This window comes from Epinephelus lanceolatus, chromosome 3 (assembly GCF_041903045.1).
Source record: "Epinephelus lanceolatus isolate andai-2023 chromosome 3, ASM4190304v1, whole genome shotgun sequence".
In the NCBI taxonomy this organism is placed as follows: domain Eukaryota; kingdom Metazoa; phylum Chordata; class Actinopteri; order Perciformes; family Serranidae; genus Epinephelus; species Epinephelus lanceolatus.
In genome coordinates, this window is record NC_135736.1 from 46,015,487 (window position 1) to 46,029,529 (window position 14,043).

At 39.8% G+C, this 14,043-nt stretch overlaps 1 protein-coding gene across 2 annotated transcripts; it reads right to left on the reverse strand.

The window, feature by feature from the left end:
• Window positions 1-1,627: 1,627 nt before the first annotated feature.
• On the reverse strand, window positions 1,628-13,196 carry arhgap19 (Rho GTPase activating protein 19). Of its 2 annotated transcripts, none has more exons than XM_033623902.2 (12): window positions 13,120-13,196; window positions 10,762-11,036; window positions 10,168-10,248; window positions 9,705-9,914; window positions 9,157-9,383; window positions 8,699-8,785; window positions 8,438-8,503; window positions 7,855-8,061; window positions 7,608-7,715; window positions 7,086-7,199; window positions 6,449-6,550; window positions 1,628-5,404 (listed from the first exon to the last, which is right to left on the reverse strand). In XM_033623902.2, the coding sequence occupies exons 1-12, from the start codon at window positions 13,161-13,163 to the stop codon at window positions 5,363-5,365; spliced, it is 1,563 nt and encodes a 520-aa protein (XP_033479793.2). In that variant the 5' UTR covers window positions 13,164-13,196; the 3' UTR covers window positions 1,628-5,362. The 2 variants fall into 2 exon arrangements, with proteins under 2 accessions (XP_033479793.2, XP_033479792.2); XM_033623901.2 differs by having other exon boundaries at window positions 1,628-5,407.
• Window positions 13,197-14,043: the final 847 nt, after the last annotated feature.

Here is a 14,043-nt window from a genome sequence, read left to right on the forward strand (position 1 = left end):
ACTACCCAAAAAAATCAATATGAAAACTACAGCTAGTCCAGAATGCTGCTGCTAGAGTGTTGACCAAAACAAGGAAAATGGATCACATTATCCCACTGCTAAAGTCACTACACTGGCTCCCTGTATCTTTCAGAATTGATTTTAAAGTTCAGATCACTGTGGTCCTCCACTGCTTTACTTTTAAATGTTTCTCATGTGTCCCATAAAAGTACTGGTGAGAGCACTTTCTGTTTTTACGCCGCTTAACTGTGGACTGTTACCTCTGGATATTAGAATGGCTCTCTCAGTATTTTTAAACATAAACTGAAGACCTACCTTTTTAATCTGGCTTTTAATGTGGTTTTTACCTATTTCACCTGTTCATTTTTATTCTGTTTTATTTATTCATTTACTCTCTTTTTATTCTTTGGAGTTTTAATCATATCTTTTGTAAGGTTGTTCTGTTTTGGTTGGTTTTATTGTTTTGTGTCTGTGTCATTCCAATGTTGTCATGTGAAGCAATTTGGGCTGCATGTTTGTATGCAAGGTGCTATATAAATAAAGTTGAGTTGAGTAGCGTGTGTGCCCATTTTAGGCTGAGTCCATGTCAGCGGCTCGGTTTCGATTCTGACCCACAGTCCTTGGCTGCATGTCCTCCCCTCCACTCTCCCACCTTTCCTGTCTGTCCTCCTGAACTGTCATAAAGCCAAAAATGTCGAAACATTGTTAAAAAAGTAAAAAAAAAAAAAAAAAAAAAAAAATTAGAATAAAATAATAATAAAGATGCAAAACTCAAAATGACTACAAAGCATGAACATCTAAAAGGAGAATGCTGCCAAAATATTCAATATATGTTAATACACGTAAGACTGAGCATTATAGTATGATGTATGTCACATTGTTGCTTTATTAAGCAACACACTTGACCTGAATAAAAGCATTAAAAAAATTTACTGCAGGGGGAAACCTAATGCCCAGCACTAATTAATAACCTGTCAAGATTTTTCTTTTAAAGCATATAGATATAGTGAGACACAGGTATAGTTCATTATTCCTTTACATTGCTTTACTGATCTCGTCATTCATCTACACTCTCTAGAGATATGTCTTCTTTTAATGTATTAAAAGTAGCAGTAGGTTTGGAGGTTTGAGAGGCTTAAGGCTACTATCTGTGAACCATAAGAATCAGTCTGCCTGCACTGCTGAATCCCTACCAGCTTCTGGGACACCTCACTGGTTGAGCCTGACCTCTGACCTTCCTGAAGAGGGGGAGAGAGAAAGTTTGTCAGTTGGTACTAGTAAAAAATGATACTACAATTATTATAAACCGTCAATGAATTATTAAACAGAAGCTGTCAAGATGGGCAGAAGTGTGAACGCCAATTAAAACTCCAAATCATTGTCTTATTGTTCATGGAATAAAAACCCAAACTCGATCTTAAGTGTGTTTTTCATCAGACTCACACCTCTATATTATCTGATAGCACCCTCTAGTGGGCACACAGAGGCACTGCATTGATACGAAGCACTGTTACAGTATACTGTCATTGCTGATGGGCATTTCCTCACACTGACCACATTTCTGGCACGTAAACACTGGAAATTGAAAAAGTATGACCGCAAACATTAGATGACAACAACAACAGACTTTCTGTAGGAAACATAAAAAGTTTTAATCCGAAGCGGATGGTTTGCCAAGGAATCAAATGCACTGTACAAGGTTAACTCATTTTACACTAAAATACAAAGAAAGAAAGAAGAAAAAGAAACACAGAGGTTACCACAGTTTGAACCAAATGGTAAAACACTCACAGATGACTTCATCCTTACACTGGAAGAATGGTGCTCGGACAAATGAGAAGACAGACATTGTTGTTGATCACCTTTAACCCAATGAAACTTCAGTGTGTAAAAGTGATGTTTCCCCACGGCTCAGAGCATTAAGGTGCAATTAACCATTCAGGTAAAATTTAAGAACTCCACCCACTTCTGTCATTTATAACTCCCTGTAATTCTGCTGTTCTCACAGTGTTCAGAAGAATTCATCAGTGACCATGTACGGCAGGACATCAGTAACTAAATAATTCACATTCATGTAAGGAGAAGAACAGAACAGACATGCAACACAGACAGACTGAAAACAAGAAGGCTCTGAGGGGCTTTTTGTGTTTCAAATATAAAACAATAATTTCCACATCACACAGAAATAACTGCTCCCGACCGGGTGACAAAAGCAAACTCAAAACAACACAAAAATAGAAAAAGGAAAAGAACAAAAATCAATGTACCTTAAATCTGACTCCTAAATTCCATCCACATAAAAAGACATTTGTTTCCCCAAATGCAATAAATACAAAAGAATTCAATTTTGCTCTCCCTTGAACAGGTCTGTAAAACTGCAGTGTTTTGAAAACTGAAAAGGATGACGCAATGTCATGATAAGAAGAAGACGACATGCAGAGATCCCAAATCAGTTTCAAAAGGCTGCTGAGATTAATTCAGTCAGGTTCATTTAAAAACAAAAATGGTCCTGTGTTGACCACTGTAGAAAATGACCTTCAGAATATTAGTACCATATACTATAAAACAAAAGGAGGTAAGATATTTTAGTGCCCATCTGCACCTGTCACATCAGTCATGGTTAGCACCGTATTCACGTTCGAGAAACCCATCGTTACGACATCCACAACACTTTCAAATCAGGATGCACCAATAACAGATTCCCAACACAAAGGCTCAGAAACATTTGAGTATTTCCGATGAAATGGAGCAACCCTTCAAGATCAGTGTCGAATTCTACGAAAACTAATGCACACAGATCCAGCTTGGGCTCAGGCTCATATTGCTGAGCATCTCTCCTGCTGAGGTGTTAATAAGCAGGGCAGTGCAGCCCCACCAGCTCTGCAGCTGACCTCTGACCTCCCTATGAAGGAGCTTGGGAAACTGGTACTGGTGCATCTGTACTCGCTTGAGCAGACGTCAGTTCAGTCGAGCCATGAAGAGTAAAGCTGAAGGAAGTGAGAACGATGCAAAAAATATATACGTATGATCCAAAATATTTAAAAAAGGAGCATAAAGTATGATTTGACTTCTGGAAATGCAAACCTGACAATGCACCTGTGTTGTCTGAATCGTTTATTCTAATTTCTTTCAACTGCGCTGCCCTCATTAGATAGGAGACATGTGCTTCTCCAGTGCTGACTTATATTTTCATGTACCAGCAACTATGTTTAAAGGTGCCACTGTTTACTTCTTTGTGGGATCCATGTAGATTTGAATCACAATTTTGTAATTTCCACACCGTGATCTAATTAGAAAACGGATTGCACAGCTGTTTGTGTTAGACACTGATGCATTTGAGACATTGTTAAGCTTACTTTGCATTTTGTTTTGTGAGAAAAATGTTCATATTCAGCACAGGTTCAAACTCAATACTGTCTCTACCAGACCTTTACGTTGGCCCTCTATGTCTGAAGTTACATTCCCCCTGTTAATTGCTAAAAGCTAAAAAAGTTAAAAGCACTGTGTCAGTTTCATCTTATCTGTTTAAATAGTTCTGGATTGCACAGATTAAATTCAGCATTAATAAATGTAACAGGTGTATATTTTGTCATGATGGGCTATTAACATCTAACATGTTAAAATATTGACAAACAGTTATACTAAAACAGAAACAGATGACACAGTTTCACATCCAATTATAATACTCTACGTTCCGTTCTTGCTTTACTCATTCTCATGTCTTAACAAGAGTATAGCCTCATCTTAAGACCACATACACACCATGTTAAGGAGAGTAACTGACTGTAACTGATTACTGCTCATTTCAATCAGAGTAAATTCATATAAAAACACTCTTTAGACTTTCATTTAAAACATCAACATAACAAATCTCTCAACCACTTGACCTTTCCATCATCCAGCCAGTAAAAAAATAAATTGTTTAAAAACATATTTTAAGTCCCACAAGTCATTCTGGGAATGTAACATGTCATATTTGACAGATTCACAAACAGGGGTCCCAGTCAATGGTCACATGATGAACAAACCTGTGAGAGTAGCAAATGTACTTATCAAAGAAATCCTGTTTTTCATATCAGGGTGAAACATTTAAAAAAAATAAAGTGACCTGCTCAATTATCATCCAGTAACCAAAGTCTTAGATCACATCATACCAAAAACTACACAGTTCCCAAATAAAAATAAAGTCTAAAACCTTACAATCGCACACACACACACACGCACTGTACAAAATGTATACATATTCGACACTCTACAGCAGACTGTACACTTAGCTTGCTAGTGGTCATAGATTCTGATACAGTAGCTAATACAACAAGTTTCAAGTGATAACTGGCACAAGCAGGTCTGAGCCAGCGAAGCCAAACCAAAGCAAAGATCTACTCATTGTTTAAATTATTCACATCAAAATGTGGAGCTGAGCAACAGCCCCAGAGTTTAGTCAGTGTTTACTCAAAACAGTGCGTCAAGCAATGTGATGAGTGTTAATGCTTAGACGTGAAAAGTTAAGCACAGTTTAAAACATGATCTTTCAGCAGGATCAGAGCACAGACACATGGTTCTGGTATATTGAGATTATTATGCAGAATTATTGTGAGTCACAAACAGAAAAGGTCTCACGATTTAAAATCAGCCAGATGCAATCACAAAAATCTGATAGCAGAAATATTCCAAAATACTACTGAAACTTGACCTTTATGTGGTACTATAAAAACGCATTAAAAAAATGAAGGACATCATTAAAAAGGAAATACACATCCTTTCCAAAAGCTGCTACAGCCTTTATCTCATCCCACAGATACACATTATCATCCCAAACTAAATGGACCCTATTCAGTTAACAGTGTGGCTGATGAATATTCTATGTCATATATAGTTCCTTTACTGAATCATGCTAAAAATATTGTCTGTCTCAATACACGATTATAATACCTGAATGCTAAAATACTGATGAACAGCACTGAAAGCAATTTGGGACTTTTTAAATGTATTTCTGGAAGTAGCAAAAACATTTAGCATGGTTTATCAGACATCACATATTGAGGTCAGAATAATTAAATTAAATTTATCCAAGTCATGCAACTTAACACTGAGGCCATCTAAGAGCAAAGCTACAGTGGAGGATTTAATTCAGCTGTTGGTATCTGTTTGTAACAATATCGTCCAGCGGTGAAAAGAAGACAGAGTTCTTGGCTTTGGTTTGGCTGTCCTGGCTAAGGCTAAAGCTGCTGTATATTAGTCACAGTTAAAATATACTTACTACAATGAAAACACAATGATAACCATGAGGAATTAAAGTATTAATACTGCCCGAGTGCTCTCCGAGACGAGGTGAAGATGTCCGGTTTTACAGTGAGATCTCCTAAACAGGAGAGAAACCCATCCTGGTCACGGAGGAAGACTCCTGCTAAGAGACGAATGGAGGGAGGAAAGAGAGGTGGAGGGATGGATGGATGGGTGGGTGGAGAGAGGATCTCTTAAATTAGTTAAACTAGTCTATACCCATTGAGTACAGCATACCATACCATGCCAAACCATACCATAAATTAGAAAAAGAAAGAAAGAAATTAGAAAAAAAAACAACAACATTGGTCCACAGGGGGAGCCACAGCGATCGGTCGCATTTTGGCCATTTTGAAGCATTTTTCTGTTGTTATAGCACCACCCAGTTGCCAATTAGAGTTAAATTTCTCCAGTCACCTTGAGGCGTCCTGTTCTACATATCTACCAAGTTTAGTAAAAATCCATATGGCGGTTAGGCCTAGATAAGAAATGAGCTCTCTAGCGCCCCCATTTTGTTTGATGGGGTCAATAATGGAGGGGTCCCCTCAGATTATGTGTGGTCATATGCCTACAAAGTTGCATGGTGATGGGTGAAAAAGGCATCTCTGTGCAAAGTTTCATGTCTCTACGACATACGGGGCATGAGATATGCCCATTCAAAGTTTGCAATTTCAATCGGTTGCTATAGCGCCCCCCTTTGGCCAATTGATGTTATATTGCTTCATTCGCATCCTCCCATGACCCTCTACCACTGTGCCAAATTTCACATGGATTGACCAAGTCAGTGAGGAGAAAAACGTGGAACAGACACACAGACAGAGTTTCCGTCATTACATAGTAAGATAGTAAGATGAGACAGTGTGAGTCTATGTCATACGCAAAGAACACTATAATGTTCTGAGAGGTGATGTGAGAGAAAATATAAACTCAGAACACAAGGTTTCATGAGTGCATGTAAGTCTTGACTGATGTCTGTGGTCAGCAATTTCTTCATTATTATCAAAAAAAGTTCATTTTAATTAAAATACAGGTCTTCGATAAAAAATGCAACTTGTGAGTCACTGTGGAGTCTGTTTTCAAGCCCTGGTTAAAGCGGACTTGGAAAACTACAAATACTGCAAAGCAAAACGCATTATGTTTGCACACATGGAAAACTGTGTCATACCTTGGAAACCTTCAGAAGTTTGTTCTCTTTGAAAATAAAGTCTGGGTTTTTCACTACCAGCCCCGCCTTCCCCAGCACAGGACCATTTAATGGGCTGTTCACCTGTGCACACACGCCCACACACATGCACACACGCACGCGCATGCGCACACACACACACACACACACACACACACACACACACAATAAAATAGTGTTATTATTTTTGATATAAAGACAAAATGGACATTTCAGGTCATCTGCTAATTTTGTTGCAGATGGAATAAAATCTATCATACAAACACAATGTCAGAGCCGACATAAGTGTGTAGTCACCACAGAGAAAAAGTACAACAAAAATTTTAAGTGCATTAGATGGTGCCGACTTCCAGAGGTGGGTAGTAATGAGTTACATTTACTCAGTTATATTTACTTGAGTAACTTTTTGGATAAATTGTACTTTTAAAAGTAGTTTTAATGCAAAATACTTTACTTTACTCAAGTAATCATTTGGATGACTACTTTATACTTCTACTTGAGTAATATTGTTCTTAAGTAACAATAATCTTATTTGAGTACAATTTTTGGCTACTCACCCACCTCGCCGACTTCCAAACAAAAAAAAAAAACAAAAAAAAAACAAAAAAAACCACCTCACCGCTTGCAGGATGACGTTCTCTTTACCAGGCTTTCTTCCTGCCCTGGTGACGGTATCAGGAGAGATGTGACGGACCCGCCTCTCTGCTGTCAGCTGCTCACCACGAGCTTTGCGCTGTTACCAAACCATCAGGTGGGCAAAAAAAAAGTTGTAAGAGGTTAGTTTAGCTCAGAAAATATACAAATATCAAAACAAGTATATGTCAGAACAGTTTACTGACAAGACATCACAAGATTTTTCCATTTAAAAGGACTGTTTTTCAACTGCTTAATACAAATTAGTTTTTCTTTACATATATTATGAATTGCACTGATTATCTGTCTTTGACTAACTATCCTAGTTTACAAAAGACCAACTAAAATGTCTTTCCATCTGGCATATTTACAGTAATGTTTCTGAACATGCACTGTCTCTGAGAAATAAATATATAAACTGATCATTTCCACAATTCATTTGGGGACATTGCTTTGATTTATTTTGTTGTTCTTCTCCTTGTAGTGACTTTCCAGGGTTCTTTAGTACCTTAATGAGGCCACCAAAGGAGCGGGAACGTGGATGTTTCTTGCTGGGAGCTGGGGGGACCTTGTGGGGCTCATTAGTAGGTGTCCCTGAGGTTGTCTGTTTGACTAACTGCACAAAAAAGCACCACTTATATTTTATATTTAAGACATTTAACACGCAAACTTTAAAAGTAAATGAGTTGCAATTTAAAAGCAAAGGAGCTAAGTTTCCACATTTATGTTTTCAGTAAAAAGACCCTGAAGTGAACCTGTCGGACGAGTTTCTTCTTCTTGGCGGAGTCTGGCATGTTGTGATGGACGTGCCGGAAGAGCTCCTTCAGAGCCTCTTCTGTGTATTGTTGAGCCGGTGACTGGCACTGCTCCTGAGAGCTGGGGCCCAGAACGGCCGTCCTCTTCAGGGGCAACACTGTCCGCTGAGCAGGAGAGCCGCTCGCCGCCAGCAGCTCCAGATCATCCTGAGTGAGGAGAGGGCAACTCAGGTTGTGTACATTAAATGGAAACTATTTCACATGTATAAGGAGGCAAAATGACAGTTTATGGTTCAAAAGAAATGCAGGATTTGGCTTCAATGACCATATATTTTTGCAGCAAGCTATGTAAACTTGAACTGTTCAGTCTCATTCACTGCCTTAAAATATACTGCACAGTTTATTTATTTATTTATTTTTTTTACAAAGTTTGTCTTCTCTAAAAGCTACATTTGACTAGGAGTGTCAAGGAAAGAATAGGGATCGAACGCCATTTTAACAGGAGGGGACGTGAAAACTAACTGATGACAAATTTATGGTGTGTTTCTGTTTTTGTGCTCTACTGTGAACTCTCTCCACGAACCTTGGTCTGCAGTGCCTTGGTACCAGTGAAGTGCACTCTGGCATATTCCCGCAGGTAGACTGGAGCCTGAACAACATGCAGCAGACACGTCACTCATCCACAGATTATCCATAAAATCAGTCACATATTTTGTTTCTAGAGCCCGACTTGTTTCTGTGCTTGACTCGGAGTGTTTCTGGACTCAGTATGCACATTGAATAACTAACCTACTTCAATCCGTAAAAGTTTGATTGTTCAGTCGTGTGTTTGGTCAATAATCACCCTGAAGAGTTTCTGCGAGTGTTTGATCAGGAAGGCCATGCTGTTATTCAGTTTCTTCAGATTGTCTTTCAGGTCACCGGCTGTCATCTGGAGCCAAACAGAACAGAGGAACACTTAAAGTCACTTATTAGTACCACTACAGGGCAGAAAGATTTATAAAAATAAAATAAAAAATCTAATTCAAAGTGAGTGTCATTAACAGCTTGCAATCGCTAGCAAATAGATAACTGTTTTCTGACACTAGCACTGCGGGCAACAGAATTTAAATTTTTCAAACTCTACCCAAAGCGATTTTAAGGAAAATGTGACCATAGCAGTTTTAAAGCAATTTTCTTTGGTGGATGACTAACAAGCTCCCAAAATGAGCAGAAATGTCTAGCTCTACAATATTTTTGTCGTATTTGGGGAGCCCCTTGTCCTTGAATCCTTATCATGAAGTTATAAACTCCAAATCTTACATGTCTGGGCCAGAGGACATGCGGGGCAAACATGAGGGCCAGGTTAAAGGCAGACATCTTGTTCTTGTCCTGCTGCCTGGCAGTGTGGTAGAGAAGGTCCAGCAGGAGTTTCAGCAGTGACCGGTTGGCCTGAGGTAACAGCAGGAAGAGGAGCTGCAGGGCCTCTATCTGACGCTCTTTGTTGGGTACCACAGTCTTATTCCCTTGTTCGTCAAACAGAGTCATATCTGGAGGAGGGACATGGGTAGATAAAGTGAAGTCAGGAATAGATTTACTAAAATTATTACAAAATCATATGTATTGACTTTCTTTCTCTGTTGAGCATTATCAGTGACATAAACATTTAAATTTCCTTTGGCACTTTTATCAAGAGTGGCGTCATTTTTGACATCTTGGCATATGAATTTCAAAGGTCCTGCCTTTTAAAATATGCATCATTTTATGCTAAAAGGTCTAATATTGCTGCTTCTCTTCCAGTATTTGTACCTTAAAATGAGTACATAGATAAATGTATAACAAAATGTTTGAGTGTGTGTGTGTATTGATACCAGCAATTTTGAGGTGCACGTGGAAATGTCTGTGTGTGAGCAGGGGCTCGGGCAGCTCTCCCAGGAAAGTCTTAAGCAGCGTGGCCACGTCATTGGGGTGAAAGTCTCCAGAATCCAGGTCGACATCAGCCTCACTGTTGAGGAGCTCCTTCAGGGTCTGCTGCCGAACACTGTTCCCCGGCACCCGAAACAGACCCTCCACATGGAGATCTGAGTGCGTAAGAGCAGGTGGGTAGCAGCAAGTAAAAACATAAAACATCTGAGGATTCCAAACCAGTTTTGTCTATACAACTGTGTGTTCAGTCAGCTTTAGAATTTGTTTTTTGTTTTTGTCTAGCTAAGAGGAAAACATGCCACCCACAAATTCTTTGTAGGAGACTTGTTCTGACTGCTGTTGGCTTCTGAAAGTCATTGTGGTAAGGATATAAAACCAACTTTTTTTTTTTTCATCTAGATGACTCACTTTTACTGAGATACTCAATAAGCTGGTAGATCTGGGCAATGCAGCTCTCTGTCAGGGGAGTTCCAAACACAACGCCTTTATCTGTGAAATTTGTAGAGGAGATGAGAGTGAGTGATAATATAAAAATTTACTGAAAGACCTTTTCCATTTCTGCCACGTACATCGCAAATGAGCAGAGCAACACAGGTTGAAAGCCGACATTTACACTAAAGAACAAGTCTGGTGACAAGTCTTATACACCACATTAAAGAACACATCAGTGTACCATGAGAACAAACAAGCTACAAAAAGAAAATACTGAACACGTAGCCACATCTTAATGGGGTGTCGGCTGTTAAATTAAACTGTGAAGTAGACCTAACGGGAAAGTCGCCTAACAGCACTGATCTTGCAGAACTGCAATTGCAGCAGATCTGTTCCCAAATACATTTACACTAATCCTGTTTTTTCTGTAAAAGCACAACAAGTTATCTGTGCATCAGAGAACACAGGCATGAAGAAAATATTTTTTCAAAGGACTTGAAACTTAACACAAAGCAGTGAAGATTATTTTGCTGGTGGTTATTTCTAGATGTCATCTAGTTGACCTCTGACCTTTGCGTTTGAGGAAGTTGAAAGAGCGGAAGAAGCCTCCATTCCCACCAGTTGGGGTCTTGGGACCCTCCTCACCAATGAGCTGTGCAAACTCTGTACCAGGAAGATCAATTAGGCGAGTGATGTTACTGAGTACCAACTCAAGGAAAACATCAGGGTTCTCATGGCGGAGTTTCTCCACAAAAAAGTCTGGGTTGAAGATGACGGGTGGTCGGCCAGCATGAGAGCCCCCAGGTGATTCCTCATGATTGATCACCATACTGCACACTGTACCTCTGAGGGGGAGACACAAGAAGATTGTACACAGTTTTCTCATAGTATTGGAGAAGGCGCAACTCATGATTACACAAAAATCAATGGCTACTTTGTCTTGAAATTTGACAACAGCTGCTTGTGATTTGTGTATGCTTTAGCAGCTACTGGATCCTTAATAATGAAGGATCTTTGTTGCAGAAGTCAAAACCATTATGAAATGCATGTACACAGGATATAAACTGATCAGACAAACATTACAACCACTGGCAGGTGAAGTAAATGGGCTGCCATGGCAACAACTGGAGGAGACTCATCTATGGCCTATGTTCCTCAGGGAATTTAAAGGCCTAAGTAAGTAACTAAGTAAGGTGAAGTAAATAACACCGATCATCTCATTACAATGGCATATGCCTGCCAGCAGAACAGTGCGCCATGCCACACCACAAAAACTGCTCAGAAATGTCCCCAATCGTGCGGCCGGCCAGCCTGCTTCATGCACCTCCCTCGCTACATGATGGAGGTGGCCTGGCCGACCGCCCCAAACCCAGGCCCGCGGGAGAAGGGGGCCCGGGAGCCGCCGGCCCTCCCTCTTCCCTCTAACATTTATACATACTAGCTATATAAAGTTTTATACACAATAATAGATAGATTAGCAACCTTTTTACTTCTGACGATAAATAGTTACCATCCTAGACTTGTATGGCTTTTTAAATTGTTTTATTTAAGGTGTAAAAAAAAAAGAAGAGAGAAGACGATACCACGATATCATACCGTCACCGCATCCCCTCAAAATAATACCGTGACATTGATTTTAGGCCATACCGCCCAGCCCTACCCCAATCTGATCGAGCATCTGTGGGACATGCCGACACAATAAATCTGAAAGGATTCACCGCTAACACACAGGTGCTGACACCACAGAACATCCTCCAGAGGTCAAGTCCAATCCAAGGAGGTCCCACTGTGAATGAGGGGCACCTCTGGGGTACCGTCAGGTCCCACGAATGCTCAGTCAGTGACATGAGCTCTTTGTCACATTCCTCTCGCCATTCCTGAGAAGTTTTTGCAGTGTGGCATGATGCACTGTCCTGCTAAAGGGCTACTGCCATGCCATGGGGCGGAGGGGAGCAACCTGGTCTGCAACTGTGTTTGGGTGAGTGGAACATGTCAAGTGGCGTCCACATGAACGCCAGAACCAATGGTTTCCCAGCAGAACAAGATGATATGTTCCTCACTTCACCCGCCAGTGGTTTTAATGTATTGGCTGATCTGTGTACATACCATGTCTAATTTTCTCAGACTTTAGGAGGCTCCCTTTAGAAACACAGGAGATATTATACAACGGTTTTCACACACAGGCTGCAGTACTCCTCATATCAAGTAAATTAAACTCAATGATCAAACTCATTATAGTGTCCCTTTAATCTTATCTTCACCGCCTTCTGTAAAGCTAATTCTGACGACACTGCCATCTACAACCTCACAAATGACATGAAAGTTGAAACTACACCTCTGACAGTTTTAACAAAGCTTGAACATCAACGTTATAAGCTATACAAAGGCAGGATTTGGTGCTTTGGATATTATGTTCATGCCTGCACAAAAGTTATGCGTGTGCTGAAACATATGAGCAGTGGGTTAATTTCACAGTGTTGCACCACTAACGTAATTAAGCCAAATTAACTTTGCTAACTTAAATTCAATTTAGCTTGTGCAGTTTGCGAAAACGTTTGCTAACACAAGACTCCCGACCTAACGCTAGCTAACATAAGCTGTGAATTCCCACTAACGTTGCCTAACTTATTTCCTAAACAAGCATTTCAATTGCTACTAACGATATCTGGCTACCAAGTGGTAGTTACCTGACTATTTTTTCAGCTTTCATATGGTAAGTTGCGGCAGGTAACGTTAGCATTAAAATGACTTCGCTTGAGCTGACAGCTAACGTTAGAGTGACAACCCTTGTCAATCAGTCTCATGCGTAGCCTGCGTATTTTCACCGATTTAAATGTCTCAAGTTCTGCTTTTGTCGTGAGTTATGCTAACACTGCGTCAATTCAACTACCATTAAACATTTTAATGTCAGTCTCGACTCGTTCTTACCTTCTATTATGTGTGTTTTCATCGGCATCTTTACCCGCAGCCATATTCAGTTTGAATCCTCCGCTGTTGTCCTTCAGGCCCCGCCCACTCTGTCAACCATTGGTCGTTTGTCAAACGTAGGCGTGACGTTCCGGCTCTGATTTGCATGTCCCTGACTGTGATTGGTCGGTTTGAATTCAGTAGCTCTGTCAATAGGAAAACAACATCTGTATGCAGCATCAAGCTGCAGGACTCAATAAACCTGCAATTGTGGGCAGATTATGAGACAATGGCCCCCCCGGGCACAGACATGCTATAGGCCCCACCACTGTTTTAAGCGAAGAGCAAGACTCAAAGACATTGTGGTGGTTTTGTGTCTCTTTGTAGTTGTTATACAATTGTTTATGGTCTCTTTTCGGTCATTTTGTGTCACCTTGTGGTTGTTTTGTGTGTCCTTGAAGTTATTTTGCATCTCTTTGAAATAATTCTGCGTGATTTTTTGCCATTTGTGTATTTTTTTAGTCATTTAGTGTCTTGTTGTGATTGGTTTGTATGTCTTTGCAGACATATTGAGCCTCTTTTCCCATTGCTGCGGTCCTTTGTGGCTCCTTGCAGTGCCATTTCATCTCTTTGTGGTCATTTTGAGTTCTTGACCTGATCGATACATGTTCATTTGAGTGTAAAAATACCCCGTTAAAAAATTTGAAAAAAAAAATGGATTCAAAGTCTCACTTAAGTAAAAGCATATAAGTATTAGCATCAAAATATAAAGCCCCCCCCCCCAAGTAAAAGTAATCATAAAGAATCATACATGATATTACTGGATTATAAACATTTATGCACTTATGTGTACATCACTCAGATATCGCACCTGGTACAGGTGGAGCAGAATTATATACTGCTGGGTAGCTTACATAATAATGTATCATAATCCATGAGTTTATT

Coding starts and splice junctions, on each gene's coding strand:
- arhgap19 (XM_033623901.2), bottom strand. CDS start 13,163: ATGGCTGCGGGTAAAGATGCCGATGAAAACACACATAATAGAAG. Junction 6,551..7,085: donor AGAACGTCATCCTGCAAGCG/GTGAGGTGGTTT, acceptor GTGTGTGCACAG/GTGAACAGCCCATTAAATGG. Junction 5,408..6,448: donor AACTTCTGAAGGTTTCCAAG/GTATGACACAGT, acceptor TTCGTCTCTTAG/CAGGAGTCTTCCTCCGTGAC.